The 25,700-nt window shown below is 26.4% G+C and overlaps 1 protein-coding gene across 1 annotated transcript in view; it reads left to right on the forward strand.

Annotated features, from left to right (window-relative positions):
- Window positions 1–254: 254 nt before the first annotated feature.
- Window positions 255–25,700, forward strand: part of LOC107457018 (lachesin) — a 243,983-nt gene continuing 218,537 nt past the window's right edge. Inside the window, exon 1 of the mRNA XM_016075047.4 lies at window positions 255–726. Coding sequence (XP_015930533.1) covers window positions 642–726 — 85 coding nt within the window. The 5' untranslated portion in view covers window positions 255–641. The remainder of the gene's footprint in view (window positions 727–25,700) is intronic.

Consider the following 25,700-nt stretch of genomic DNA (forward strand, 5'->3'; position numbering starts at 1 on the left):
TTCAATGTTGGAATAGTAATATGTCAAACATCAACGAAAAAAAGACTATAAACGTAACGGAATAATAAAAGAGCAATCTCAGCTCTAGAAATTTAATGTTAAAAGACGTGAGATAGAAGAACCAAAAAATGCAACTAATCATATTTTCGCACGCTAAAAACTTGTCAAAATATCGTCTCCTCTTCTTCCTCAAGGTGGGAACGGTCGAATATTCCCAGCGCCATCTATCGGCCTCATCTAACTAAAGCGGCATCAAATCTTTGCACTGGCAATGTCAACGCAGCAGTGTGCATATAGCGGCAGTTTTAGATCTTGCGAAGCGACTTTGTAGTTGGTTTCACCGTCGGACACTTGGTAGCGCTTTTTCAGTGAGAAGTTACTGATGGGATCTTTATGATGACTTAACTGAAAAGTTTTCGTCGAGTTTTGCGTTAAGAGCTATTAAAACTCCTTTTATGATGGGAAATAATTTGCCATAAATTGTAACTATATCTAAATATTGGAGATAATTGGTTTCATCTATGGTTCCGTGGGAGGCAAATTTGTGAGGAAAGAAAACTTTTATCACGATGCGTTTAACTACTAACAAAGGATAATTTGTGAACGTTGGAGAATTTGATACAACAAATTATTTCACTGACATGAATTCTAAGAAGAAAAAGGTTAAAACATGTTTGTTTCGATTTCTTTTAATTTTTACGATTCCTGTGAAAGTCAAATCTCACGGTGAGTGATTTGATTTAATCTTTTTTTTTTACAAAATTGTATTCAAAAAGGAGATTGTATTAGTATAGATTTGAAGAGATAATTCTTCAATTATTTATAAAAGTATCTCCAAATATGTCTCCATATTTTTAAATTTTGAAATGGGATCGATTAAAAAGGTACTTGAAATAATTTTTATAAGTCTAATCTATTTAACTATTCAATGAATAAAGTTATTTTTAGATAAATTAGATTTTTCAAATATATGTCCTTATGTTTAAAGAGTGCACAAGACAAACCATCAAACAGCAAATATTAAGTAATACTACGTCTTTTAGAATCCGTTGCATAATTTTACCATAAAAAGCAAAGCACATTAACCACTTTTTCTCGTCATGGTTGATAATTATTGATAATATCTTTTAATCGCGGTTGATAATTATTAATGATATCTTTTAATTAGTAAGGTCAACTAAAAATAAATTATGACTAAAACTTCATAAAAATATCATTACAAAATAACAATTTTAAACATTCTTGTCAATTTACAGTTATATTTAAGCTTAAATTAAAGTCCAATCATAAATACTAAAAATGGTCAACCTATGTGATAATTTTTCAAAAAAACTTATCAACTAATCAGTCTTGTAAAGCTGGAACTATTAATTGTTGGTCATTTTGAGTATCTGCTATCAATTGCATGCGGCTCTTCAAAGAAATATATATATATATATATATATATATATATATATATATATATATATATATATATATATATATATATATATATATATATATATATATATATATATATATATTATAAGAAATGGATTTTGTTCTAATGGCATTCATCGAACTTAACATTAAACATGAAACACTTCCGTCATCGTCCATGTCAAAGAATGTAATCTGGTGGGCGGCACTTGTGAACCTGAGTCACGGAGGTGACCAACCTTACCACATGGCCATAAGTCTCATTTAAGGTGTGGGCCACGTTCTCAGAGCATACAAGAGAGGACAAACACACACGCAGAGAGAAAGAGGGAAACTGACATTCATGCACAAGGTGCGTTTCGAACCCGCGACCATTGGCTTCGGCGCCTAAAAAGCTTGTCAGGCACGTTGAAAGCTAGGCAAATGTTTTTTAAACTAACTATTAATAAATATTGATAGTTATTTTTTGTTTTTAAAAAAATACTTTAATGTTATATGGATAGACAAGGCAATATACCTTAACATTAATTAAGTTTTAAATCATACATGGTGTCCTTAATTGTTTATGGAAAATGAGCACTTGTTTTGTATTTAAATTTAGAAATAAAAGCATCACGTTACTGCAAATTCAGTAACCGTTAATTCGTCGTGAATTTTAAAACAATTTCATATAAAATGTATGAATAAGGTATTAATGGAAAAATGAAATTCTAAAATTTCCATGAAACATTTTTTCGTATTATCATTTAAAGGCATTGCTCATATTTTACACTGTAATTGAATTTAAAGAAATTCATTAATCTCATCAACTGGTAAAAAAAATTTAAAGAGAAATTGTCAGACATTGTAAATGCATGTTCGACAATTCGTAGAGTCAAACACGATTTATCATTTATCACAAGGTTGAAAGATTCTTAGTAATTAAAAAAAGTTATTTGTTACTGTATCAATATTCCCAAAATGATTCGTTTCCCTGAGCGAGAAAACGTTCATAAAAAATATATAATTCAAATTACTTTTTTTCTTCATAAAAATAGAAAACAATTTATTTAAATGAAACTTACAAATGATAATAATGTAACTCAAGATGCATTAACATAAATTATGATTCTTAAAAGCATAATTTAAATTATTTAAAAATTTACTCTCCTGCGAATGAAGGTTACATATCTTTTTTACTAAAAAAATTTGAATTGAAACAAAGAGAAAAATGATAATTAATAGACTAATTAATAGAAACATGCTCAGAAAATCTAAAAAAATGTATTTTTCAAATTTTACATAAAATATTCAAAATGCATTCATCATCATTGTAACCGGATTTTTTTTACTAAATTATTTTTGATAATGCACTAAATAAGTAATTTTTGGACCTCAAAATATAGTAGCTTTTATGTTTTTAAAAATAATTATATTTGAAACAAAACACAGAGTATAAAAACACAAAGTATGTGGGAGCAAGGTCGGGCACTTTTATAGCACTCTTACAGCACGTTTTATGATGGCACAACCCAATTTACCATTGAAGGTGTACTTCGCAAAGTACCACCATCTATTGTTGATTGCAGTTTCATAGTATTATTACTAATGGCACTTTTTATAGAGCACTTATTGCTAGCCAATGCTAAGTATATTATTTGAGCTCTCATTTGTGTTCTGTTTTATTTTATAACATCGAAAATATGTTCTTCATTCACTGAAAAATTAATGCTAATAAACCAATCTTTACTTCGAGAAGAAATTATGAAAGTTACAACGAAAAATGAATTGAAATTGATTATATAAGCGCTAAACAGTTGAAGTATGTACGGAATAATTTTTGATGGGAAAACTGAAAAAAATAAATCTTTGAATGGCGTAATGAATAAACATATTTTAGTTTATGCAGCTGTATTATTTGGACTTATTTCTAAATAGGCGCTATGTTTTTTCTCTAAATAATTTTTTTCCCTTTTTTTAAATAATGACTTGTTTGAAAAAAATATAAGATTACATAATAATAAGTTTTATAAGATTTTTTTAGAGTTTAATTCCTCCAGCTTATAATAAGAATGAAAAATTGACCTGAAAATATTATTTTATCTTACTGACACAAAAAGATATATTAGATATTTACGCTCAATGGTTTAGATATAATTTATTGGTCCATGTCCAAGTCTAAATGTATGGTTCATAAGGAAAGAAGCCTGTTAGACTGGGAGTCGACAAGAAATCTCTTTCTTTTACTAGTTGGCTATTTCAGCAGTATTTCTTGAAATCGAATAATTATTTTAACGTACAATTAAGAATTCCAGTATTGTTATAGAAAAAAAAAGTTTAATCTTTACTATGTATCTGGGATTGATAAAAAATGTATTATTTTAGATAATCAAAAATTCTAGGTGATCAAATTTAAGTATACTTTTAACGTTAATTCTTTAAAACGGATGTAGGGAATAAAAATTATTATCCAGCTGAACATTATTATTAAATTAATGGAAAAGGCTGAAGGGAAATTTACATGTTACTCTTGAATTTATTTTATACTATAATTTTATAATTTTGATGGATCTTTGTTTCTAATGCTATGGAAAATCTAAATTTTTATTCTTCAAAATTTTTAATTGTTTTTGAACTGATTCATTTAATCCTCAAGCTTCAGCTCACTCCGAATGTTGCTTATTAAGCATATGCATAAAAATATTCAACAAAATCCGTAAAAAATGATAATTTGGATAAAATAATAGTTTAAATGTTAAAACTATTAACTTTTGTATCAAATGGCTAATTTATATCTTATAATGAAATCAAGTTGTATTTAAAAAGAAAATGAGGAAAAATGTTTATGTATTTTTTTGTATACTTTGAAATGAATATTTTTTTGTTTTAAAGTGTTTTTACAATTATATTTCAAATCTTTTATATATATATATATATATATATATATATATATATATATATATATATATATATATATATATATATATATATATATATATATATATATATATATATATATATATATATATTCTATTTCAGAATTTATCAAGAATTCAAAAAATTCATAATATATATAAATCTAACACTAGAATTTTTAAAACTCCTAAATATGTTTTAGCATTGATCACAAATTACAGTCAATTTAAGATATCATCATTATATTTAGTACATTAGAACTATATGGATCAAGTAATTTTGCTCAGAATATATATCATCGTAGCAGTAACCTCTTCGAAATTAGAACAATTGTGACTTCCAGCAAAATAGAGAAATTAATAGAAATTTAATGGTTAATAATAATGGTTACTAAATTTAATATTAATTTTTTAACCATTTATAGAGTTTTACTATTTATCATTACCTATTAATGTTTTTATCCACGCACTTTACCACTTTGCGATACGATACTTAATTTTTATGTCAGTGTACGTGGATGTTTAACCTATTTTTATTTGTTATATGATAATCAGTCGATATCTAAATGTTCTCAAAGTATGTTTTACACTCAGATCTGAATAAATTTTACATTTGTCAATAATGCGGAATACTTATCAAAAGCAAAACTCTAAGTTTAACACATGCGCTAGAAGTTTAAATTACATTGTTTAGCTGAAGTTACGGAAGATGTTTAACTCTAGTTACTAAATGTAGTTAACTCCAAGACCCCCGAAAACTCCCAGTGTAGTAAATAGTCACCGTTGAACAAGAACAACCGCACCGGTTGCTTTAAAGGCATACGACAACAACAACAACACATGCGTCTAGAAAGTAACTTTCAATGGGAAAATTTTAAATATACTCTACAAAATTTTTTTATAACTTACTCTTCCAAACATAAACATCGATGCACCATTCAAACTTACACAGCACTTTAAACTTCAAAGTGCGCTGCATATCACAGCGCTTTTTTATTTACGAAACTTAATTAAAATAAATATTTTTTGAAACACATTATAACCTGATTTGGCACAAATAAAAAAGTTATTTTTAGAAACAGATTTTTTTCAATTATTTTATTATCAATCTGACTTTTATAATCAAAATTTAAAAATTCTGCATTAAAACTAGAGGAAAAAAATTAATTCAGCCTATTTATCTCAAAATATCTCAAACATCATTACTTCTAACGTAACTATCAAACTGTAATAGATATTAATTAGTAGATGTCTGGCTTAAGTAGTAATTAATTAATAACTATATTCCATTAATATATTTCATTAATGTGTTTATTAATAAGTAGATATATTAATACATTTATTGTTGAAAACATGATATGATTTGTCAGGTAAAATCATATTTTCTACATTCTTGCAGCATTCCTGGCTTGTAGTCAATCTGATATTTTGAAAGCATTTAAATTTAAAAATATTTCTGAAACGGAAATATTCAATTCGTTTCCAACACTAGAAATAAAATTAAAAAATTTCTCTGTTCATAATATTTGCTAAAAAAATCATTATCATTAAAAAAAGTTACGAACCTTCTTATTATGCAATGATTTTTTTCGCTGTTTTTTTTCTGAATTAACTAACATAATATTTTATTCATGGTATCTACAATGAAATCATTGCAATGTTTGCTGTGTGAAGTCTAGTCTTGATAATAAATTCATACTTTGTTTTAATTTAACTTTCATTTCTAAAATGCGTTTCAATTTTTTTCTTCATCAAATAGCTTCATTTATTTTCAATATATGCTACATTGATTAATAAAATTCTTGAGACATTTTGCATAAAATCTAGATATGCACATTAAATAAAAAAATTTGTTTCTCTATAAGCTGAGACTCGCAAAACTGAGATATAATTTTTATCATAAAAACCCAGTAATTTAATGTTGAATTTTTGAATCGGAATAAATATTTCAGGAAATTTCCGAGAAATACTCGACCATTCTACTTCAGGATACAATTCTAAAGTATATCACAGATAACAGTGTAACGTTGATTTTAATATCCGCATCAAACTTCATCACAAAGCCCAACAAGGTATATAAAGGATTTGAAAATACAGTGTTAAACAGTAATATAATGAAACAATGTTAAATTTAAATATGCTGGTGTACGCGCTTTGAGATTCGCATTAAGCTTGCATTAAAAATCTTTTTATATCGATATTGAATCTGCTGTTGCGAAACAAAGCTAGAAAAAACATCTAAAATCGAGGATAAATTATCAGTCGCAAATGAAAAGTAAAAAGCTTTCTCAAACTAAAAATAAATGCACCTTATCGGTGTTTTCTTAGATTTTATGACTATTACTAAAAGAAAGTTAATTGGCGCATTTCTTATATACTTTCTTCAATACTTTATAAGTGAAGGTTCGCCAGATCACCACGTTTTCAACGCAAACAAAAAGTTGCATTTGAGAGCCTGACTGCAGTTAAATATTAAAAAAAGAGAGGAAAAACAAGATATACAGTAAAAAATAAGTAAGAGATTTTTTTGTGAATCCTTTTGAATGACTTTATTGAATCTTCAAGGAAACAAGATTGTTATACTATTATTTCTAGTGTAATAAATTAAGCTTAAAAAATTAAACTTCCTGTAAAACCCAAATGAAAATCAAACTACAGGAATTATCGTAAAATTTCTTGCAATCTGGGATTTTTGGTTAAAATTTTTATAATGCTTTTAAAAAATCGAAAATATTGTTTTACTTGTTTTTTTTAAACATAAAAAAAATGTCATGTAAGTTCCTGAAAATTCTTACGCACTGGTAAAGTGACATTTTTATTTACGTTTAGCTCCAACAGCAGAGCATCTGATACAAAGTTTATACTTTACATTTAATACCAGAAAATTTTGTAAATATATATATATGAGTAATAATGAATCTTTAGCCATGAATTATAGTGAAGCAGTAATGAAGTTGAAAGATTGTGTACAAATTAAGCAAAAACTAAATATAATAAGTTAAGCGATATGTGTAAAAATGTTTATTCTATACTAGAAAGTTTTGTAAAAAGCGAAAAATATGTATAAGTGTATTCCATATACTAATCCAGGTTTTCTTTGCTAATATATAAAGATCTGGCATTGATTCCGATGACAAATGTTGATGAAAAAAGAAACTCTTTGTGTGGAAAAATATGTAGCTCTTCTTTCAAAGAAATACTTTGCAATAAACCTGACTCTACCAGAGAATCTTTCAATTCTTTGTGGGAAAGGATTTTCTACATAAAAATAAATAATATGAAACAATTGATATAGGCAAAACAAAAGTTATGTTATAAACTTCTACAAATAGATATAAAATAAGTTTAATCATCTCGTATGCCTTTATTTAACGATTTACATAGATTAGTTGAGCGGAGATTGCTAATTAATGTGTATAATATAGACATGAGTTACATTTTAATGTAATAAGTATAAATATATAATGTGTGGCAATTGGTTTTGAATACTCGCTTAATAACTCTAGATAAGATTATAGGAACTAAATATCCAATTTAATTATTATGTCTAGAAATAATATGGGTCTGGTTTAATGCACTTTTGTACTTAATCGATTCAAAAAGAAGTTACGAAGCAAAACTCGCTTTTGAATAACTTTAAAATTCTCACTTTGTGGATTTTCTAATGACTTAACATAGAAACTTAGATTCGTTAGATTCTTTTATTTGTTTTTCAATTTTTTAGATTTTCCATTTTTTCGATACGTAATTTACCATATTCTTTGGACGATTTGTTCGCAGAAAATTTCCTACTGAACAAATTTTAAAGATACCTATGTTATTACGAATATTAGATATTCAAAATGTGACTGATAAGTTTACAAACGAGCACAGAAATGCTGAGTTTACTATGAATCTTACATGAGTATACTTGATGAGTTAGAATAAATTTACTTGATACTTTCATGGGTATGCAATGCACGTATTATTTTTAGAAGTTATTAATCCTGTCCTGGAAATTAAAAACCGAATCTTGGACATCATCATTTATAGTACATTAACTTATTTTAATCCACCCATCCCACATAAGTTTTATATCTTTAGAACTGCAGGAAATAAAAGGAAAACTTTCAAATTTCAATCAGACATGCAATTATATAGACAAATTTTAATATTTTAAAATTAAAAGTATTTCACTCGGACAAGTAACAATCTTTAATTTTAATTTTGTATTTTAGAAAACGAGCCCCTAAATAATGTTTGCTAAAATGTTGTGTAAAAATGTAAAACTATGCGAATAAATTTATCAGTAATAATATTACTTTGAATGAATTACAAGCTATATTTTATACTATTCAGTTCTTGACCACTTAAAGTGTACAACTTTTTTTGTCATGCATTTAGTAACCAACAATTAATTTCATGCACTTAATATTCTTATTTTTATTTTAAAGTTGTGTTTGTCGAAATACGCAAATATTGTAACTGACAATCTGAACTATTGAAATCATATTTTTGCGATTTCCGCAAGCTTTATTTGTTTTGCATTTAGCAATATTCAGTTAATTTCGCTACAAAAATAAAAGCATGATAGAGATAATGAAAAAGTTAAATAAAACTCCTTATTCCATAATAAGTAAGTTGATTATTTTTTCTCGAATTTAAAACTATTTAATACTTCTTCGGCACTTATACATTTCAACCTCGTATTTTATTTTAAATAAATACTTGAATAGCTATAAGTTGAAATAGCCATATATTGTAATTAACTGTTTTTTCTATTGGAACAATATTTTTGTGATTTATAAAAATATTGAAATGTATTTAATGCTCAATATTTTACTTATGCTGAAAGATATATTTTTGCGCTTGTTTTGTTTTTGAGCATTAAATCCTTTAATATCACAAGATGGTAGACGACGCAATGTTCGCAGTTATTACACTATAATACTATAACAACAGCTCCAAACTCCATAAAATATATATATATATATATATATATATATATATATATATATATATATATATATATATATATATATATATATATATATATACACTGGTTATCATAAATTAAGGAAAAATCACAAAAATAGCGATAACTCTTTCAAAAGTAAGCCAAACCGTGCAAAATTTGCATATGTTGTCCACTAAGAGTAGCTGAGTAAAATTGCAATATGCAAATTAGTGGCGCTGCACTCGGCTTACGTCATCTGCCTGGAGCATAAAAGTCCAAGTTTGAGAGAAAGCACACAAATTTTACTGTGATTGCGACATTGAAAATCTGAGATAGCCAATTCGTAATAATGACCTCTAGGCATCATTTGCCTGAAGAACTACGATGGAGAGCCATCGGGAGACTAGAGGCAGGGCAGAGTCAATCAGAAGTGGCCAGATGGCTAAATGTGAGTCCATCTGTGGTTCATAGACTTTGGAGGCAATTTCAAACCACAGATTCGGCATCTAGGAGGTTCAGTCAAGGACAGCCAACTGTTACGACCAGTGCCGATGACCGATATTTGACATTAAGTGCACGCAGGAATAGAACCGCTACTCCGACACATCTTAGATCCTCTCTTGCTGCAGCCACCGGAAGGTTGGTGTCAACGTCAACTGTGCGCAGAAGGCTCCACGAAGGTGGTCTGTATGCGAGACGACCAGCCATTTGCGTGCCGCTCACATCACGCCATAGGAGAGACCGTTTGCAGTGGGCCCGACAACATGTCCACTGGACGTCAGATCAATGGAGGCCTGTTCTCTTTACGGATGAGTCCAGGTTTAGTCTAGAAAGTGACAGTAGACGTTATTTGATATGGAGAGAACCTGGGACCCGTTATCATCCATCAAACATCCGTGAAAGAGATGCATACGGAAGAGGCAGTGTCTGTGTTTGGGGAGGCATATCCTTAGGAGGGCGCACATACCTCCATGTCTTTCCAAGGGGAACCGTGAATGCTCAGGTTTATCGAGACAACATCCTTGATGCTTATGTGCGCCCATATGCCGGGGCAATTGGTGATTGCTTCCTGTTACAGGACGATAATGCAAGACCACACAGAGCTCGCTTTGTTGATGATTATCTTCAACAGGAAACAATTACTCGCATGGAGTGGCCAGCTCGATCCCCGGACTTGAATCCTATCGAGCACGTTTGGGATGCTCTAGGGAGGCGTGTATCTGCCATCAATCCGCCCCCTCAGACCCTTGCCACGCTTGCAACTGCTTTACAAGAGCAATGGCTCTCACTTCCTATTGAACTGATAGACCGCATAATTGAAAGCATCACACATCGCTGTTTGTGCTGTATTGCTTCTAGAGGCAATCATATTCCATATTAAAGGTACTTTTTCTATTGCAAACCGATACTTCCAATTTGTTTATTTTATACATGTGCTAATTTCTATACTACTATTAATGTCTGATAATTTCTTTTTATGTTGTTTAATACCTTACTATGTGTTGTATATTGTGGGTAAGTTTCATAAAATTCCATGTGTAATTTCTTGAGTTATCGCGATTTTTGTGAATTTTCCTTAATTTATGATAACCAGTGTATATATATATATATATATATATATATATATATATATATATATATATATATATATATATATATATATATATATATATATATATATATATATATATATATATATATATATATATATATATATACAGTCAATTCGCTATAACTCGAAGTACGATAACTCGAATATTACTATAACTCGATTTTTTTTATGAGGTCCCGACCCTTTTATCTTCAATTTCATGTTAATTATTCGAGTTATCGCGAATTCACTGTATATATATATATATATATATATATATATATATATATATATATATATATATATATATATATATATATATATATATATATATATATATATATATATATATATATATATATATATATATATAAATAATTTCAAGGTAGGAACTAACTATGATAAACTATTCCTAAAGCCACTGGACGGAATAGTTTGGATGTATGACCTTTTATACTGGATTAGTTAAATATTTTTTAGTTATTTTTTAATATTTGTAGCCTTTTAAAATTAATTTAATTTTAATTGTCCAGTATAATAATCAGTTTATTTATTTATTTATTTATTTATTTAATTATTTATTATTTTTGTATAAGTGGAATGGGCTCTGGTTCGTAAAGAACCACCCCAAATGAATGCAGGTGATACGTGTATACTTTAAAATTATGTAAGGTTGTATGAATGAAGAATAAAACCTATAAACGGTTTTCTATTCCTGTATGCAGGCTCTGATTTTTAAATAAGTCACCCTATGAAAGATGGATATGTATATTCTGTAAAATTATGTTAGAATTTATGAATGAAGGATAAGTCTATAAACGGCTTTCTATCCTGACAGACTGACTTTTAAATTAATTTCCCTGTAAATAATTTTTTTTTTTTTTTTTTTTTTTTTTTAAGGCTGCTAATTTATTCAATCCCTTAAACATTTTTATTATTATTTCAATTTTATTACCTTTTTACTAATTGTTTCTCATAGATGGCAGCACTAATATTTTACCTAAACATTTTTTTTTCTTCTTCGATCAAATGTTTTTTTAATTTTATTATATTCGATTCAAGCTATAAGCAATATTTTACATCTTCGCGATTTTTGTTAACTGTTTTATTATTGTACTTTTAAACCTAAACCGCGTTTTAATTCACGCCGGTAAGTTTGATTTCCTTTTACATTTTTCTTTTATTTCATGATTTTTTACAACATTAGGTTTTTTGCGATATCGACACATATAAAGAATAATTTTTATCTTAGGATAATTATTCTTTATTCAGAAATATCGCATTTATGGCAATAGATGTGTCTTGACAACGACTATTTGCTTTTACCATTCTTGTTTCTCTACCATTTAGTTTTTATTTTATTCATGATTTTCATGTTAATTTGTGTTTATATATATATATATATATATATATATATATATATATATATATATATATATATATATATATATATATATATATATATATAAAATTTCATCCACAGATCAGAACGATTTGTTTTGGGTGCTCAAAAATACCTTTTTCTCAATAATTTGTACTGCAAAACAAAACTATTTGTGGTCTTTATTTTTACTTATTTATTTTTTTTTCTTTGTATATTTGTCTTAAATTAGTTTTCTAATTTTAAACAATAAATATACCTTATTTAACATGTTGCTGAGTTCATGACCTTTCTCTTTTGATTTAATAAAATTTGCATACCACAATTGAAAGGAACAAAAATACCATCATGAGCTACGCATTATTTTTGTTTTATTGAGAGAGAATTTGTTTATTTATTGTATCATAAATTTAGAATTTTTATTTCTGGATAAATCATTGTCAAGTTTCTATGTGGGAGAAATAAACAATCGCTTTACTAAACGTTTGTATTTTAGCGCAATAAATAAAATCAAACATTCAACTGTTTAGCTTTTTCTCACAATATAAGAGGAAATGCTGATGTAAAATAAATAGCGAATTCTATTCAGAAATATATCTCAATACAGTCATTTATGGTTTGATAGAAAAAGCAGCTGATGCAATAAAAAACGTTATATGATTGAGAAGAACAAGATGTTGGAACTCTTTCAAGTGGCGAATTTCTGTTGTTAAGAACTTGATACTCATTTGAATGCTGTTGCATTCTGTCTGGTAAAAGGAGTTCCTTGGCAAATATCCATTCTTCTTTTCTTATCACAAAACTGCCAAATACGCGCCTTTGCTCGACCGTTCATATCTTTTGTAAGAAGCTGCATTATTGTAAAATTACGATAGATGTTTGTTGCTTGATAAGAACTAAATGTATTTTTTTTACACATTTTGTTTCTTTTTCGTTATTTGTCTTTAAAAAAGAACGAAATAGAATGTATGGCAATTTGTATGCTGATTTATATATATATATATATATATATAATTTCAATTACTCAGAATTAATTTTACTGTAAGGCCATTTTGCTTAGTTTAAATATATCATGAAATTCTAAACTCAATATGATGCAGAAATAAAATATGTAACACAACTGAAATTTGAATGTTTTTATGCGTTTTATGTTTTGCAATTGTTTCAATGCCATGATTTAGTTACCTACAGCACTTTTTTTCTAAGTTTTCTTGTCAAATAAATAGTTTCCTCTACCCTCTTTCAAGATATTCGGTTTCATGTATTTGTCGACATAAAGATAACAAATGAATGATTAAATAAGTACTTATTTTAAACCACATTATGAAAAGTCAGAACTCCTCAACACTTTATGAGAACAGCTAAATTGTTCACCAACTCTCTTTCCAACTAGATTAAATTTTATAATTTTTGATTTAAATTTTTTTTCACCATTTATATTTAAATTTTTGTTATAATATTTTCTGTTGTAAATATTTTTGAGACTGTTTATCTGGTAAATGACGTTTTTGGCTTTGTTGAACATCGGCATCCGTTTAAAGGTTTCATATAATATGACTGAATCTGAGTAATCCATTGTTTACTACCACCTGTCTCTGCGTTGATGAGTATTGACTTGTTGACATAGTACCATAATAAAACGAATTTAAAAAAATAAATAAAAGTAAGGAAAAATGTTATAAGCGATCAAAGAAATAATCCAGCTTTCAAATTCCTTATGTATATCAAATGTTAGCGTTGATTCTAAAAATGAATAATCAACTACTACTGTTTTTTAAAAGGTGAAAAACATTTCTGTTAATTGACAGAAATACCTGTATAAAACATATGTAGTCCAAAATATCGTCATGCTGATCAAATGTGCTTGAATTCACACCTTTTATAGATGTCAAAATAATTAGGGCATAAACATTCACATTTTAAATAAAAATTTGCTTAGTTTAAATGTGGAATAGAACTAGCTTCCCTTAATTCAAATGTAGACTAAAGTGTAAGGCTTATGGTTTGTAACCAATCTGCATGTGATTGATTGAAAGCCAAACTTTGGTGGAAATAAACCCCAAGAAAAAGTTCACATTTTAAATAAAAATTTGCTTGGTAGTATAAATGTGGAATTAAACTAGCTTGCTATAATTCAAATGTAAATTAAAGTGTAAGGCTTATGGTTTGTAACCAAAAACTACGGTAGCTAAAGAATACTCTTTGTTCATGTTATAATATACAAAATAATCGCTTAAAAACTATGGTAGCTAAAGAATACTCTTTGTTCATGTTATAATATACAAAATAATCGCTTAAAAACTATGGTAGCTAAAGAATACTCTTTATTCATGTTATTATATACAGAATAATTGTTTTTTTTTTTTAAATAAAATTTTACGTTTTCATACTAAGAAGTTCTTAATTCTTGACAATTTCGCAGATGTTTTTTTTATTTTTAAATTTTAACAGCTGAAGTAGAAAGTAAATTATTTACGCTGTTTTGAAAAAGTAGTAGCGTATTCATTGATAGCTACAAAATGCGTTGAAAGAAAAAGAGAGTTGATATACACTTTGAAACGAATGGTAACTGATTCTGTTATTATTATGCTTCGCAACCCTTTAAAACAAAAACATTTTTTAAGGTGTATGATTTAACCTCAGTTTTAGGTACGGTAGATATATAATCTGTTAGTTAAGATGTTTATATTTATTTGTAATAAGGAACGAATAAAATTATTAACATCACTAAATTTTGGAGTATTTTTTTTATTACTTTGTAAGAAATCTTTAGCTAAATGATTCGAAAGTAAGACACTGTAAAATATAATATAATCCAAATATTCGAAGGAAAAAAATGTTTTTTTGTGAATTTGTTGCGTATATAAAAAAATAATAAATAAATAAAAATAACTATTACTAAAATAATTAATTTCATTATATATTAAAAATTTATGAATAAGTTAAGTTGTGAACGAAAAATAACTAAAAAATGCTAAAAAACTAAGAAAAAGTATAAGTATCTTACATACTTTCATTTTAGGATTTACATAAATTATTTTTGCGAAGATTATTAAGTAATATAAACATAATAGATGCAAATTACAATTTAATGTATTAAATATAAAAATTCAAGGTGTGACAATTGCTTCAGAAGACTCAGTTAATAATTCCAGAAAGGATTATGAAAATCAAATATCCAATTAATAAGTTATGGACGCCAAAAATATGTATCTGGTTTAATGCACTTCTGTACTAGGGTATACAAGTTTCAAGAAAGAATGGAAACTGATTCCGCTATCATTCTAAACGCAAACCTATAATAAGAATTGTTTTTGTATGTTTAGTATGTTTTAAGATGTATGACATAATTCCCTTTAGTTATAAGGACGGTTAGCTATATAATCTGTCAGTTAAAATGTTGTTGGTTGTAATATATAATGAATAAAATGATTTAATTTTACTTCATAAAATTATTACTTAAAAATAATAATAAGTTAATTATAAAATATTTCTAATGTAATTAATTTCACTATATATTAGAAATTAATGTTTAAATTAAATAATAAATACAAAATAATAAGTTAATTAAATAATAGAGACAACAATATAGAATAACAATAAATTAATTAAATATAGAATAACAATTAATTAAATAATAAATACAAAATAATAAATTAAAATGCATACATAAGTAAAAATAATAAATAAAATTGCTAAGAAAATAAAATTGCAGTTAAATAACAAATGGAAATACTAAAAAATTGAATTGTAACTAAAAATTACATATATTGCTTGTTTACATGCATGTAAATGTTATGAAATGGGAAATGATGTATTTGCATTTACCCTTCTGCTGATCTAATTAAGCAGGAAACGCATAATACTTAATATTCTGAATTACCTGTCACGCTATGCTTGATTTCAAGTCATCATCATTCTATGAAGGCTGCGTAATTAGGCAGGCAAATTAGTATTGTAAAGCAAGATACACTTGAATTATATATGACAGTAGAAACATACAAATCTGTAGTTTGATTAATTGTTGGAAGATTTTTAAAAGTTATGAACAAAAAAGAGACATTTGAAGAAATTTTAATTACGTATTAATATTTGCTTAGGAAAAATTGTTTGGCGTAAACTCAAAAATTCTATGATTAATGTAGAAAAATCTAAAAATTAAAAAATAATAAATAAAAGTGAGTGTATAGTTTGTATAGGTTTTTATAAGTATTATACATATGTAGTTTTAAGTTTGAAATACTTGAATATTAAGATAAAATTGTGCTAATTTATTCACAAGAACTTTGGGTGATTTGTAAAGCTTAATAAAATGATACTTTCAACAACTGATACAAAATTTTCTTATATAATTTGTGATTTTAGTGCATATCTTAATAATTGATTTGAAGTATACCAATTGCTCAACGAAAAACTTGTGAAAAATATTATTTAGAAAATTTCATTAATATTCAAGAATCAGTTATTTATCTTTATCTAGTATTGATATTTTATTTGCATCCAAAAGATTCTTATCTACTTCTTAAAATTATATGGAAACATTTCATATCCAAACTTTATTTTATGTTTGCTGTAACCTAAAAAACAATTTTATTCACTGAAAAACTTTAATTTCATAAAATTTAAAAAGAAAATGAATTACACAATATACATTCATAGTAATTACCCATGAATAAATATTTGGAGCTTCATAAATAATTATTTATAATTTTGAATCTTGAAAAAAGTATTCCACTAAAATTTTAAGTGTAAATAAATTTATCGAATTCTCAGTTTTACGATAAATACTAACTTTTCTTAAAGAATAATTAACAAATAATAATTAACTATACATTTTATCTCGACTCAAAATAAAGGAAAATATTTTTTTGTCTATTATATTAAATAAAAATATTTATAATTAAGTCTTAATTTCTTTGAATCTTTAATTTTTTTTTATTATAATTTCTTTCAAATTTTTAAGTGGGTGTTTTATGCGAGAATAAATCTTCTTTATAATTGCATACAGAAAAATAAAAAGAAATCTAGCAAGTATTTATAACAATCCTTTTCAATATTTATCAAGAAACATTAACAAATATTTTACGTAATATATTTAAAAAAATATTTAATTTATTCTATAACTACCCTCCCTATATTTAATTATTTGTAAATGCATTGTTAAGGGTCTTTTCAAAATAAGTTAAATTATTTAACAGTTGAAAAATAATAGATTATTTAGATGAACTAGAAATAGCTAAAATAAACATAACTGTTTTTTGTGATAATAAATGTGAATAATAAAGGTTCTTCTATAACTAAACATTCTCTTTCGGTTTCATATTTTAACTACTGGTTTAGGTTAGATGTAACTGGAAGAATAAAAACATATATAAATGTCATTTTTTTTTACAAAAAGCGGCAAACGTAATTGATTATAATATTTCTCATAATAATTATTCTACAGCAATTCTGCATATAACAAAACTTAAAAGTTAAATAAAAATAAACATACCATTCTAACTTATAAAGTTTTATTTTTAATTAATTATTTAATAGCTATGAGCTTATTATCAGCGTTCTACTTTTGCTAAAGAAAAACTTACTCAGTATGTTCTGGTATAGAAAAAAAAATTATCAACAAAAAAAGAAATATGTGAAGAAACACGAAAAATACAAAGCAATCCTTTAGCTGAGTACTTTGGTGAAAATAAATAGATTGAAACACTAGGATTGGCATCCTGCGAGGAGGTCAAAAAATAAGAACATCAGTGAGAAAATCAGCAAAGAGGAAGAAAAGCTTGTTAGAAATAAAGCTGCAAGGCTTTGCTAGTGTTAATCAGGCTGTATTCAGTAGCTGCTGACTTCGGCAAGGCGTTTAATCAGCGGCCTAAGAATGGCTCATTGAGGATTTTCTATAGCGCCAAGTTCGCACCTCTCGCCAAAGTGATTTGTTTTCTTACCCCAATAACTCTTATGCATCTGCTGTTTTTTATTTAATGGCGTTTCTTTTTATGTTGCTGTTTACATCAACAATCCTTATTTCCATGTAGGTAATATTCTTCCGCAAAATACTTTATAATGATTTCTACAGTTTCTTTTTTTTTAAACTTTAAAATAAATAGTGAAGTACATATATGATATTTCTTATTATGATATAGTTACAGATAATGTCTATATTGTTTTGCATGTAGTATAACATCTAAAACGTAAGTCATGCAATAATTTAAACAAAAAATGAATAAAGTTAATTATTAAGAAAAAAAAACATAAATGAAAACTTTCTATAGTCTTTTTATATATTGGTCAATAAATCAAACATTAAATTATTGCAGCCAATAAAACTGAGATAAAAATTATTTTTCTTGTAATTTTCCGTTACACAAAATCTAAAAGTATGACCAATACCATAAATTTATAGTAAAAGAATATTAGAATTTAAATTGTATAAAAATTAAGATTGTCTCTGTTCAAAAGTCTATACTTCTTAATCTACTTTCTCTAAAATAAATATTAATTAATTGTGTCGAATTAGCAAGAGAAACCCAACATACATATTTTTAATAAATAGATGTAAGTCTGTATGACTTGCATATGAATAATTATTTTCGCATATGCAATGCGTCTATCAAGCATAGTCATAAAATTGAAGGTAGCTGTATGATATTACCTTCTATTTTCATTTCAAAAAAATATTCATTTATTAATATTTTTCAAAATATATTTTACATTTTAATCTGTCTTAAAAAAATATAACAATAACTGAACATTTTATAACTAATCTAGAACAAAATAATACGAAACTACTTTAAAAAAAATGAGAAAATTACTTTTATTATTAAATTGAAGAAAGTAATTGTAAAATGTAAAAAAAAAAAATGATTTCCCTGTATCATTAAATCATAATTTTTCCTTAAACTAATATGTCTTTAGCTGGGCAGCAATTAAATAGTTTTCTTATGAAATCTTAAGTAGTATAATTTAAAATACTGCAAGAGACTTTGAAATTAACTGAATACTTAATGCATAGTATTATAGAGTAAAATCCTGCTTTTGACAAATCACAATCAATTATTACACATTATAAATCTTCCCTTTCCATTCCCTAACCAAACCAGAAAATTCCCTCCTATTCGAACAAAATACCTTTTTCAATCTCATCAAAAGCAATTTTGAGTGATTTTCCCTAAAAATCCCAGCAAAGAGTTAAGGTTAAATTAACAAAGGAAGCTTCGAAAAGAAGTTTTTTTTTTCCTACAAAACTACTTCACACCTGAGGAGGAGCGTCAGTCTTTTTACAGGTTACAGTCGGCTCTCATTAAAGGAGAAAACTGCGTGCCCGTTAGAATTTTTAATGTCTTTTCACCATATACTGGGGCATATCAGGGTAAAGGATGTAATTTCTGCTCGATAAAAATCAAAGTGGCACGTAGCGAGGTTTGCTCGGACTTTTAGAAGGTCATTTACAGGGATCTCCTCTTCCTCCTCCAGAAGATGGAGATGCAGGAGAAAAAGGTGATAAAAGAAGAGCAGCAAAAGGAAGAATTGTGTAAAATGTTATTTTTCGAAACGATCGATTTTTATGTTGTTCATCAACTCCAGATTTCTTGAATTTTGTTATTTTCAATTTTTTCTGAATGCCAAGTGTGAAGCAAACATAGAATTGGATGGGTATTTTTGAATTTGATGAAGGTTGGAAATTTGAATTTGGGTGGCATTTTAAATGAGTTAACTAATTTTTTTTTTCAGTTTTCCACTAAATTTTTTTTTAGCTAGAACTTAAGTCTCGGGGTGGATATGATTTTTTTTTATCTTAGCAACTGACCTCAAATTAGCTTTCGTTATATTATGGCTTCAATCAAAAAAAAAAAAAATGCATGTGAATACCATACAGATATGTGTTTGTTTTAATTAAGATAAACAAAGATTGTTGCTTTGAAAATAAATCCTAGGCTTAATTTTTTTATTTAAGACTTATTTAATAAAAAAATACTTAAATTATTTTCCAAATACACTTGTTTACCCTGAGTTAAATTCATACATTTTGAATCGATAAACATACCAGTCTCTTACCACTTAAACTCTCGAGTTTACAAAAATAAAAAATATTTAAAATCATCAATGTGTTCTTTAACAAAATACTCTAAAGATAATAATTTATTTATGTGAAGAAATCATAAGGATTTTGAGAAATTGTATATGGAATTGACAATTTTAATGATTGAACCGATAAAGTAAAGTATGATTCATTTAATTTAATTAATTTTAACAGGCTTAATTAGATATTGTAGAACATATTTAGTTCCATAATGAAGGATATTATTACGCTGTACAAGCTTTAAAATTAGACGATAGTAATTATAGATGCAAGCATTTGCTATGCGCCATACATTAACAAACCAAGTACTTACAAAACTTGCAGTTTTATTGAGTCCAGTATTTTATTTTATCAATTTACTAAGAGATACATTCTTTCCATTTATTAAATCAAAACATTAATTATTGAATGAAATCATTTAAACAGTAAATCATATAACCAATTTTGATGTAAAAACACGCGCTTTGTAAAAACACTTAGCAAAATTACTATTATCGCGAATTTCGGTACCTGGTCCATAACAAATATTGACCATATATATTGTATTATTTGTATTATATACTTTCTTAAATATACTATTTTTTTTCTCTCTTTCCAATATCGAGGATTTACAAAATCGTTTCCAAAAAATATCGAAAACACTCCATGATTTACGATGCCCATTAAAATAAGTCGGGTAACAATACATTAGCATTTTAATTTATTGACAAAACTGTTTCAAATAATATATATATATATATATATATATATATATATATATATATATATATATATATATATATATATATATATATATATATATATATATATATATATATATATATATATATACTGACAGAATTACTCAAATTATCAAATTATATTCAACTTAACTCACTTAAATGTTTGTAGAAAATATGGAACGTTGAAATAAAAGTGACATCTCTGTTTATTTTAGTGGTCTTAATCTAATCTATTATTAATATTGAGGCGGAGGCATAATTTAAAATAATGATGCGAAATTTGTACCGCTAATGGATCAGAAACTATTTTTAATAAAACATAAAATCAATACATTTTACGTTATAATTTAACTTTATCCTTATGCTACACGCTACTCAATAGAAATAAATCTGACAACAGAGCAATTTCATTGTAATGCGCTTTCCAAAGAGTCTTTTCTGCATAATAGTCTATTTTTTATCCCTCAAAAGCTGAATATTGATTTAACTATTGGAAATCTTTACAGAGAAAGAAATTGATTCCTCTCGTGTAAATTTATTTTTAGATCAATATAGAATGTAACAAAATTCGTATTTTTGACCCATTACGTGTTTGCTGAATCATGTTTATACACATTTAATAGATAGGTTGCTAAGCCGTTTCAGCGTATTAGTGAGAAAACTTAAACCATTAAATCTCTGAATACTGAGCTCGATGCCAAAAGATAACGAAAGTTCTTACTTCATCATCACTATCATTATTAATAAAACATATTGTTAAATCAATTCCTTTCTGTTATAAACCACCGAAAGCAGTAAAGTCATAAGAAATATAAGATCTCTTGTTCCTTTTTCCGATAGAATAAAAGCGTTAGCAACTTTTATTACATCAATAATAGGCACATTCTTTGAAGTACTAGAAAGTGAGAATTCTTCGCCAAATGATCACTTTGTGATTTTGTGAAAATAAAAAGGAAAAATATTCCTGTTTCATATTTTTCCAGCTAATCAATATATACTTTAAAAAAATACTAGAATATGGAGTGAAGCAATAAAATTGGAAGCAAATTATTTAAATAGAATTAAATTTGCACACATATTAATGTCATAAATTTAAATTCCTCACAACTTTATTTTTCTCATTAACTCGTAATTATCCTTTTTAAAGAATAGTAAATAAGTAAACTCACTCATATTGTGGTTATCAAACAAGGAAATATTTGACGTTACTTTCAGTTAGGAGTAATTTTGTATTTTTTGCGAATATATTTTTATTGAAAAATAATTCTTTAGATTGCAAATACATGTCTTCATAGAGTTTTCCACACATAACTGTCATTTTTGTACAATTCCTTCATTCGAAAACGAAAATATAATTTATCTATGACTTATTTGAAATCATTGGCTATTCATTTGCAAAATATTAGTGATTATATAATGTCGAAATGCTAGAAAATGAGATGTTACTGCTACTAAAATTATTTCACAATACATTTTTATGGTCATCTCTTGGGTCGCCATATAATTCTTAGCATTTATAAAGGATGATTACTGCTAACTAGTCTAGAGGAGTGCAACTGCGACTTTTTGTAATAGCAACTAGTATTGACTCCGGAAACATTCAAATTGCGAAGCATCAGTTCTGATTTAGGAAACAGTAGATAACTTAAACAAGAAGATTAAAATTTCAAAAAACCATTTTCCGAATAGAAAGTAGCGGCTGCATATTGTCATTATACATAAGTCATAAGATAGCTTCGTCGATACGCTTAAACCTTCTCTAATATTTTTTTTTCAATTCAGACAATCAACCAAGCACCAAGTGACATGAAGATTTTAAAAGCTAATATATGCAGATTTATCAATATATACTGTGTTTCAAACTTACAAATAACTCAACCGGTGAAATCATTAAAGGTAATTTGACTATTATAAACCTTTTCAAATGCTATAAAAAATTTTAATAAATTAGAATTTCATGCATGAGACTACCAGATGATCATGTATCTCTTAGCATGAAATAAATAAAAGTCTGACATGTGAAAGTGGGCTGAAAATGTGCACTTATTTTTTATATATATATATATATATATATATATATATATACATATATATATATATATATATATATATATATATATATATATATATATATATATATATATATATATATATATATATATATATATATATATATATATATATATATATATATATATATATATATATATATATATATATATATATATATTATCTTTATCTTTAATATTATCTTTGAAATCTAACTTTATTGACCATGCATGAAAGAAATATAGAGAATCTATAACCAGTTTAGCTTATAAAATTTTTGTAAACCTTAAATATTGTGAGCAATTCATTTTCATTATCAACTATTTATTTTCATTATCACAGTTTGAAGCAGACGAAAAAAAAGGGGGAAAAATACCCTCAAAAGGTATCCTATCTCAAAGAAAATATTCAATTGCGTATTATTCGACATAACACCTTGAGACACAGACAGGGTCTTAAATTATAATTTCCTTCACCCTTCTTGTTCTCTTTTTTGAATTAGTTCTGCTTAGAATATGAAGACAAGTTGCCTCATTTGTGTAATACATGGGCTAAGAACGCGCCACCGTGTACTGCAAACACTTAAGGTAATGACCGCCATTTATTTCAATCAAGCGTCCTGGGAGGAATAAAAAATCAGTTAGGCGTAACTAACATCTTTCTGGGTTACCACCACCCCTCTCAATTCTGTCTAATTTTCTTTTCTTGCCCGAGTCTCCCCTTTTCTGTTCTCTGAGATATTTCTCGTATATTAGTCGTCTGTTGATTGCTTACGTTTTGAACAACGCTGAACGTCGCTTCCGTCTAATTCATTAGGTTTTGTTCCAAACCTCGAGTGATAAATTCGGGAAAAAGTTTCGGTCAAACCAGTCATCCATCTCGAGTGTTCTAAATTAATAAAAAAAGAAAAGAATTAGGTATCCAAAAACTGCGTTAAAAATACTAAATGTGAACAGAAAGTTTTATTGAAATTCATTATATAGCATATGCATGGCATACAAAAGTGAAGAGGCGCATAAAATTGGTTAAATTTTTCACTTATGTTTTATGTGTCTTTTAATATTGTAACATATTAAAAAAAGCATGCATCCAGTTGTCAAACAAAAACTTAAAAAACAAATGACTTGTCAATTTTAATTTAGTTGAATTAATACATTAATCATTATATATATATATATATATATATATATATATATATATATATATATATATATATATATATATATATATATATATATATATATATATATATATATATATATATAAGCGTGATTTACTCAAAATTGGATTTAAAATTCGAATATTTTTAACTTGAATAATTAATCACCATCATTTGAATATTGACTCACAATTCTTAGCATTTGCCATGAAGTTATACTATTTATTTTAGATCATTTATTAATTCATGAATATATATGGAAACAATTTTTTTTATAAATGTATGAAATCTGTTTTCTTTTTTCTTTCAAAATCAATCTATTTCAACAAATAAAATTTAGCTTCTATTATGAAGTAAAAGTCACCAGAAAGTTTACTACATAACCTCTAACATTTATATATCAGAAGGAAAGTTATACGAGGTTTCCTTGAAATGTGCATTTTTATGCATAAATAGTTCCAGGTACAATAACATGCAAAATAATATTCTTTCATTTAGATCTTGTCTTAAAAATGTGTGTTTTAAATAGTAAATAGCTTATAAAATTAATTTAAATTGACAGACAACTTAAGGATAATTCTTTTAAATGTTATTAAAATGTATCAATTGAACATTCTCCAAAGTAAACTCGAGACAATATTTACTTATAAATTTATATTATATGCGAATAATTTTATTTAAATACTTAGATATAAATTTGAAGCTGCTAACAGTTGTGATTTGAAATAAATATTAAATAATGAAAACGATGGTATTACTTTTACCTAACTAACATATTGTACCCTTAATTTACCTAATTAAAGTGATGCCTAGTGTGATTTAGATTTATGACACACCTTTTATGAGGAAGGTACAATAAAGTTTTCCTTCATTTTAATATTTTTTTTATCTTAATTAAATCTAGAAAGCTAGAGGTGAATTAAGCAAGAATGTTAAGTACAGGTACCCAAAATATTTTACAACTAACTTATTATTTTATATTTAAAAATAAATATTAAATGCAATGAAAACTAGTTTTATAAAAGCCTTGAAAACATTGCTTTCAAACAAAATGTAAGGAGTTTTTTGATATTACGAATCTCAAATAAATAGGGACATGATTTTTTTTTTCAAAAAAATAACTAATATTTATTCTCACAAAAAAGTGAAAGAGACAGAATTAAATTAAATTTAAGAATCTTTAAAAGGTAATATTTTTTATGTTTTTACCAAAATGTCAAATAAGTTTTTATATTTTTGCGAAAAAAAATACTTTGGAATGATTATATCTCTTTAGGAGAAACGTAGACCTCCTCTTATAAAGTTGTTTATTCTATTTTTCATCTGATCCTTTTTAATGTAGATACGTTGTATGGTTTAGAAGTAGTAACCTAGAAACTACTTTTGGCGTAATCCTCTCTCCTGTTTACGGTCTAGTGACCGCTCAAGATAAATTTTCGTCAAAGCACGCCAAATATACATTAGCTTTCACG

The sequence above is a fragment of the Parasteatoda tepidariorum genome, chromosome 6, assembly GCF_982258835.1.
Source record: "Parasteatoda tepidariorum strain Cologne lab strain chromosome 6, Ptep-v5.0, whole genome shotgun sequence".
Taxonomy (NCBI): Eukaryota; Metazoa; Arthropoda; class Arachnida; order Araneae; family Theridiidae; genus Parasteatoda; species Parasteatoda tepidariorum.